At 31.7% G+C, this 7,498-nt stretch overlaps 3 protein-coding genes across 3 annotated transcripts; all 3 read left to right on the forward strand.

Annotated features, from left to right (window-relative positions):
• The first annotated feature begins 499 nt into the window (after positions 1-499).
• On the forward strand, positions 500-1,603 carry LOC133842341 (uncharacterized). Its single transcript, XM_062275393.1, has 5 exons — positions 500-561; positions 638-860; positions 936-1,021; positions 1,119-1,266; positions 1,458-1,603. Exons 2-5 carry the CDS (start codon positions 647-649, stop codon positions 1,538-1,540), a joined length of 531 nt encoding a protein of 176 aa, XP_062131377.1. The 5' UTR covers positions 500-561; positions 638-646; the 3' UTR covers positions 1,541-1,603.
• Positions 1,604-2,046: 443 nt separating this feature from the next.
• On the forward strand, positions 2,047-3,131 carry LOC133842042 (uncharacterized). Its single transcript, XM_062274938.1, has 4 exons — positions 2,047-2,384; positions 2,444-2,529; positions 2,619-2,772; positions 2,869-3,131. Exons 1-4 carry the CDS (start codon positions 2,183-2,185, stop codon positions 2,949-2,951), a joined length of 525 nt encoding a protein of 174 aa, XP_062130922.1. The 5' UTR covers positions 2,047-2,182; the 3' UTR covers positions 2,952-3,131.
• A 1,185-nt stretch (positions 3,132-4,316) lies between these two features.
• On the forward strand, positions 4,317-5,691 carry LOC133844664 (uncharacterized). Its single transcript, XM_062278749.1, has 4 exons — positions 4,317-4,695; positions 4,755-4,840; positions 4,937-5,084; positions 5,263-5,691. The coding sequence occupies exons 1-4, from the start codon at positions 4,494-4,496 to the stop codon at positions 5,343-5,345; spliced, it is 519 nt and encodes a 172-aa protein (XP_062134733.1). The 5' UTR covers positions 4,317-4,493; the 3' UTR covers positions 5,346-5,691.
• The last annotated feature ends 1,807 nt before the right edge of the window (positions 5,692-7,498 follow it).

Below are 7,498 nucleotides of genomic sequence, written 5' to 3' on the forward strand. Positions count from 1 at the left end.
ATAGCTTTGTAATTCCATTATCTGCCCTTTAGGTTGCTTATTACACATTAGGTTTTAAATTTCTTTTCAATATATAATAATTTGAAAGTTATTATTAAATGATGAATTTGAGTACCATTTATTACTAAATATGTACATCAATTTTGTCGAGCTTAAATCGAGTAAAAAAGAATCGTTTTCAATAAGATCGTTCTGTTTATGCAAGTCGAGGCTTATTAAGCATATCAAATATGATCATATAAACAACTTGACATCGAAGATAAGATCACGAAAATTCTTCTCACTTCGTTGTAATGTGTTATTGTGTTGCAGCATATACTAAAATAGTAAAGTGTCATCTAAGATAGGTAGGTTCGGTTTAAGAAAGCAATATTAGCATAAGGATCCCAGAACTGAGTTAAAGCAAAGGATGTAGTGTACTCAGTATATTCATTTAAGTCACATGGTATATTCAAACGATTAAAATGCAGTCACACTGAATATCATTTCAAATTTAATGACATTTAAGATGCTGCGCAAAATATTTAGCATTCAATTGAAATTGTGTGCACAAGCGATAACGTCAGTCAGATTCGAACGAAAGCTAGAAACCAGTTTCTAATTTCCTAAGAAATTTTATTTCAACTTGATTTTTGAGTTCGTGAATATGGTGAAGTTACTGGAAAAAGTATGTTGCATGCGTCTTCGCACTGCTGGTTTTGTTATCGGCTGGCTCGGTGTGTTGGGAGCCGTTATAGGATTCCTTAGCTCAGCCTGTGTAATAGCATCTCCTGATGCACTCCTTGATCATATTCGGCGATATTATGATAATGTGTATAATATTCGTCTTAATGCGGATACCCAGGCTAGCATTCGTAAAGGTAAAGGATAATTTAAATACAAAACGTTATGAGTGGTCTTCATTTCTCTAATGTGATAAATTCATTTTGCGATAGATATTGTCCTGATCAGCAGTATCTACTTAGCTGCTGATATAATCGCTGGTTTGATTTCAGGTTTGCTCATTCACGGTATAAAGAAGGTAAGAGTGACGTCAATAATCTGGTTTTATTTCCTACTTTTTTGAATGCACTTAAATTGTTTTAACATCTCTCTCCCTCTCATTATTTTAAATACAGAATCGCTATTTGATGATTTTGCCGTGGTTAATTCTCAACGGCATAGGATTGATTTGTAGTTTTCTATATTTATTAGTTGCCACATATTTGGTGTTCCAGGGTACATTGGAGACTACTATAATTTTTATTGCATCGATATTGTTCTTCGGTGAGTATATATGTATATACATAAGAATTGTTTTTGTCATGAGTGGTAAACATACATAGAATTTGAAGTCTGTTTTGACGTACATATCTGACTTTTAAATATGTATGTGTATGAGTGCGCGTGTAGCTTTGCTGCATTTTGACTTTTGTATACAAAATTATAAATTCAAATAATCGTTTTATCTCTTTCAGTTCTTTATTACTACATTTATTGGGGCATCTACTCACTGTATAAACATATTCAAATACACAAGATTACTGGACACACGATCTAGAGGTTTTGTTTTTTTCATATAATATTCATTATATAATATATCGATATTAACGTGAGATTGTTTGCTTATCACTCAAAATTTTTGTATATTCATATAATTCATATGATAAATAAAAAAATAAACATGCGACGTATACAATCTAACAAGTTTATTATTCATATTTATATACATTCATATTGATTCGGGACGTTCTACCGATTTGTGATTATAAAATACTTATTATTTAGCAAATATATTTTGTTTGGTTAATATTTATTAAATTATGCATTAGACTCTGTGGAAAATAGAGTGTCGTAGAATCAGAATAAAAAGTCTCTTACCCATTTTTAATGCTAATAGCCGAATGGTCGAAGACTACATAGCAAATTCAAAATAAATCTTCTATTTTTGGACATAGGGCAACTCTGTCATTTTTGAGTGTGTTATTCTAGAATAGTGACCGTTTGGTATTTTTTGGTATATTTTCAAACTTAAATCGAGCAAATAGTTTATTTATGTACATTTTAAATACTCACTTTGAGCACAAAGTGATGTCATTAAAATTCGAGCATAAGCTGGATACCAGTATATAATTCCAAGAGTTAGCATTATTATTTTATACTTAAAATTTGTGTGAAATAAAAAGAAAGGAAAATAGTGACAATGGTGCACACATTAGAAAAAGTATGTTGCCTGAGCCTTCGAACCTTCGGTTTAGTTATCGGCTGGTTAGGTGCGATTGGATCCATTGCTGGTGTTATTTTGTCGGCTTGTGCTTTGCGATACTCCAATGAAATCGCAGATTACCTGCTCAGGGAAGCGCACACTTCTATTACTGCGAATACACATGCTGATGCCCGTTCAGGTGAGGAATAGATGTAAAACTGTCTAAATATTTTTTGATTCACATATGTGTGTTTTTAGAGGTTGTCTTGCTTGGAACCATTTACTTAGGTTCTTCTCTAATTAATGGTGTCGTATCATCTTTGCTCGTCTTCGGCATACTAAAGGTAAGGGTGACGTCAATCATGCGTTTGTATTTTTAACGCACCGAAATAATTTGGACATCTCACTGTCTCTCTCTTTCATTTGCACACAGAATCGCTATGTGACGATTTTGCCATGGCTGGTTATTAATTTCATAGGCTTGGCGCTGAACATTTTATATATATTATTTTTATTCGTGGTATATGCCATCTATCAAGGTCCAATTGACATTGTTATAAAGTTCTTCGTCGGACTAGCGTATTTCGGTAAGTTAATTTTCTTATATTGTTTTTTTTATGAATAGTATTTGATCAGAGATCATTATCAAAAGTGTAACGAATGTATCTTGTTATCTCTTTTAGCTCTTTACTATTACGTATTCTGCGGGATATGCTCTCTGTACAAACAAATGTATAAGAGTATCCGACACCAACCCCTGGTGTAGGATCAGTGCAGCAAAAAGCTAAATTCGTGGAAGAATCGTCTTTAGAGCCAAGATAAGCTAACCGTCAGTGTTCATCGCTTACATATTATAATCGAATTATATCGAATATTAACATTTCCATTATTAAAGTTATTTACCCTTTGCATTAAAGATCGTTAATCAATGACATTATTGCATCGCTTTTCAATTATATAGAATATTAACATGCCGTGGCCTTGAAATCGGCCATTGACTCATTAAACCGTTGAACGAATGCGAGTGCGATTGAGATGACCAATTGATGAATTCCGAGGCAAGAGTGGTTCTTTACAGATTATTAAAGCTTCTAGTAATGAATTCAAAGGTAAATTTTTACGTTAGTTATCATTTGAAGCAGATCAATAGTACTTTATTAACTGTTAGTTTACATATAGTGTAGGGGTATTTTAATGTAGTGTAGTTTTGTAGCGTTACCAATTGTTAATTTGTTTTTAAAAGGTACAGACGGAACGGCTACCTTCTTTTTATACCCGCTTCCCATATGATTGATGGGTATTATAACCTTGTGCTTCCCAACCCATCTGTGAGTCGATATGGATACCTACATATACATGTCTCACAGACTATATAGAGTATAAACATTTGTGCATGTAAACGTATCCTTTTTTGTTTATAATTTAGAATTTTGTATATATTAAAGTAATTTTTATACATACATCACTTTATACAAGTATATTATAATCGAACTAAGAAAATAAAAGATGCATGTTTTATTTATTTTTTTTCCATTGGGAAGAAAAAATATTTTTAGACTTTACTTTTAAGATGCTTAGCCCTGAAGCTTCTGGGCTGAGCGTTCTTACATCCAGAATTTCAAAGGACCTAAAAAGATTATTTTATTATTGAACTCTCTACCGATTTGCTATTATAAAACAAACATATTATTGCGAAAACATCTTTTGTTTGGTTATGACAAGAGAGCAAATAGTTTATTAACTGATGCTTCTTAATCTCTATGCAGACTGTTGTAGAAAGAATAAAATAAAAATTCATTTACCCGTTTTTTAAAGGAAATGACTTTTTAAGCATTGACTAAATGTTTTTTGATATACTTTTCGTCTTAAATCTAGCAAACAGTTGATTTATGATGTAAGTACATTTTACACACATATATACATACTATATTTATTTATTTCACACTAAATCCGAAATCAAATTGAATTTAAAATAAGTTTTTTAAATTTTTGCGGTTAAACTTCGTAAAATGCACTGAAAATCAGTATTTAGCACTAAAAAATAATTTGAAACAGGTTTGTATTACCCGCGTTTGAAATGATCGTTGGTATTTTCTTCCCCTTGTGAAATGCTTATTGCTCGATCGAAATTGCTATAAGCTGCTGCGCAAAATATTTGGCAATCAATTGAAATTGGAAGCACAAAGTGATGTCAGAAAAATTCGAGCGAAAGCTGGAAACCAGTTTATAATTTCATAAATTAGCAGTTTTATACATATTGGCATCGTATACTTCGAATTAGTTTGAGCTACGAAGGGAAACAGTTAAAATGTTGCACACATTAGAAAAAGTGTTTTGCCTAAGCCTTCGAACCTTCGGTTTAGTTATTGGATGGTTAGGTGCGGCTGGATCCTCTTTTATGATAATTTTGTCGGCCTGTGCTTTAGGATATTCTAACGAAATCGCAGATTACATGCTGCGGTCGGCGAAAATTCCTATTAATGCGGATAACCATGCTGATGCCAATTCAGGTGAGGAATAAATGTAAAAGAGTCTAAATATTTGTTGATTTCCAACTGTGTGTCTTTAGATGTTGTCTTGCTTGGAACCATTTACTTAGTTTCTTCCCTCATTGGTGTCTTGGTTTCATCTTTGCTCATCTTCGGCATACTGAAGGTAAGGGTGACGTCAATCTGGTCTTTCTTTTGTATTGTTTTTACGCCCCGAAATTATTTGGACATCCCACTGTCTCTTTCTTTCACTCAAACACAGAATCGCCATCTGGCAATTTTGCCCTGGTTGATCGTTAATGGCACAGGCTTGGTGCTGAACGTTTTATACTTAATAGGCGCATTCTATGCCATGTTTGTAGGTCCACCCGAGAATATTATAAGGTTCTTCGTACCATTAGCATATTTCGGTAAGTTTATTTTCTTATATTTTTGTTTCATGCATACATGCTTGCATATGTATGTACATACAGAAATGTACGTGTGAATAAGCATGGATTTAAGAGCTGATAATAAATGGGTGTTTAAGTTTGCATTTAAGATTCTTATCAAAAAGGTTAACGAATGTTTTTGGGTTATCTCTTTCAGCTCTTTCCTACTACATATCCAGTGGGATATGCTCTCTGTACAAACAAATGAGTAAGAGTCGCCGACACCAACCTCTGGAGTAGCACCAGTGCAACAAAAAGCTATCTTTGGTAAAACCTGAGTTTGGGAAGAATCATCTTCAGAGACAACATCAGCTAGAATGGATACCATGTTTATTTTTGTTTTTAAAGGGAGAATGATTTAATAACTTTTTACAGCTTAGATACAACCTCAACAAAATATATACTGTACATAAATTATTTCTTTTCAGACATTTTGTAACTCTCACTGCCGTGTGTCATTTTAACAAGGTGATCTTCTGTAGTGTTTTCAAAATTTTTTGGTATATTTTTAAGCTTTCTTTAAATAATCTAATATTCATTAATCATGAAATATATAAAGACAACATGGTATTTTTTTTGCGTCGCTTGGTATTATTTAACGGTTAAGCCACAGTCACACTGAATTTCATTTCAAATGTGGAGGGACATTTGAACTGCTGCGCGAATTCAATAGTGAGCACAAGAAAACCTTGTTCGTTACAGATGTAGCAGCAGTTTGAATAATATTGAGACCTGCAAAGTTATTTTATATTATCAGCATCATCTGTGAGCTTAACCAAAAAAAGGAAAACAAAAAAATAGTGAAAATGGTAAAATTATTGAACAAAGTATTGTGCCTAGGTCTTCGCAAAGCTGGTTTAGTTATTGGAGGTTTAGAAGTCGTGAAATCTGTTTTGATGTGCTTTCTTTTGGGGTCAATAGTATCAAATTCAGATATGTTCGCTGAACAGCTGAGAGATTCTTGGATTCCAGAAAACGAAGATAAAAAAGATATAATCCGCATACGTATGAGATAAATTACGTTAACAATTTTTGATATTGTTAGACATTAAATTGCAAAATTCGTTGTTTATTAGCTGTGGTCGTTTTCGGTAGGATCTACCTAGTGGGAACCGTTATCAATGGTGTGCTGTCAGTTTTGCTTGTCTCCGGTATTAGGAAAATTTTGTATTTATTTAACCGAATTTTTACTTTAATTGAAACCCAGAAACGCCATTAAATGATGTTGCCTTGATCCTGAATGCAATTGACATTTTTGTCAGCGTTTTGACATTAGCAGTTTTTGTTTATGGCATGTGTGAGAATTTAATGGATTTTTGGTGCTTCTCAAAGTATTGAAATTGGATAAGATATTTTTTTTCATATAGATTATTGATTGAATAAAAGATACATTTAATTAAAAGAACTGATTATAATAAATGAAAAACTCCAAGAAAGATTATTTTAACTTAAAAGTAAATTATAGTAAAACATGATAATTATAGATTATTCTGGAAAAAGTTTTTTTAAGTATTCAATCAATATTATCCAATAATAATTAAAACATTTTCGTAAATTTTTCTCCGTCTTTTGAGACACTTTTAATCTTCATAATATTTTTATTATATTACATGTGATTTGGTTGGTATCACTTTGTAAGAAAAAAAAATATTGGGAAATTATTCGGATATACCACTAAAATAAATAATTTTAATGTAGTATGTGCAATCCACATCATACTTGATAGGTTGATCTAGCTAAGCTTTGCTTTGGGTCATCTAACATTAAATATAAATAATTTTGCTGATGTTCTGAACGAATTCTGGATTCCAGAAAATGAGGATATCAAAGAAAAAAGGCGCGTGGGTTTGAGATAAATTAAATTAAAAATTTTTGACATTATTAGATATTAAATTGCAAAATTCGTTTTTCATTAGCTGTAATCGTTTTCGTTTACATCTACTTAGTGGAAACTGTTATCAATGGTGTGCTGTCAGTTTTGCTTGTCTCCGATATTAGGAAGGTACGGCTGACGTCAAAAATCATGTATTTATTTAACTGAATTTTTACTTTAATTGAAACCCAGAAACGCCTTTTAAGGATATTGCCTTGATTGATCCTAAATGCAATTGATATTTTTATTAACGTTTTGACATTATCATTCTTTTTGTTTGTAATGTCTGATGATTTAAAGGAATTTCAATTTTTAAGTTTTTTAAAAGTATTAAAATTGGGTAAGTTATTTTTTGTTATGAAGAATGAATACACTATTTTGATTAAGCGTTGGGTAAACTAATAGCTAATAGCTAATAACTAATAATTTTAAAAATAATCCTACTATGATTTCACATACAAACCTATTTCAAATAATTATAATTTCACCTAACCTTTAACCGTTTTATTATTTTAGCATT

The sequence above is a fragment of the Drosophila sulfurigaster genome, chromosome 3, assembly GCF_023558435.1.
Source record: "Drosophila sulfurigaster albostrigata strain 15112-1811.04 chromosome 3, ASM2355843v2, whole genome shotgun sequence".
NCBI lineage: Eukaryota > Metazoa > Arthropoda > Insecta > Diptera > Drosophilidae > Drosophila > Drosophila sulfurigaster.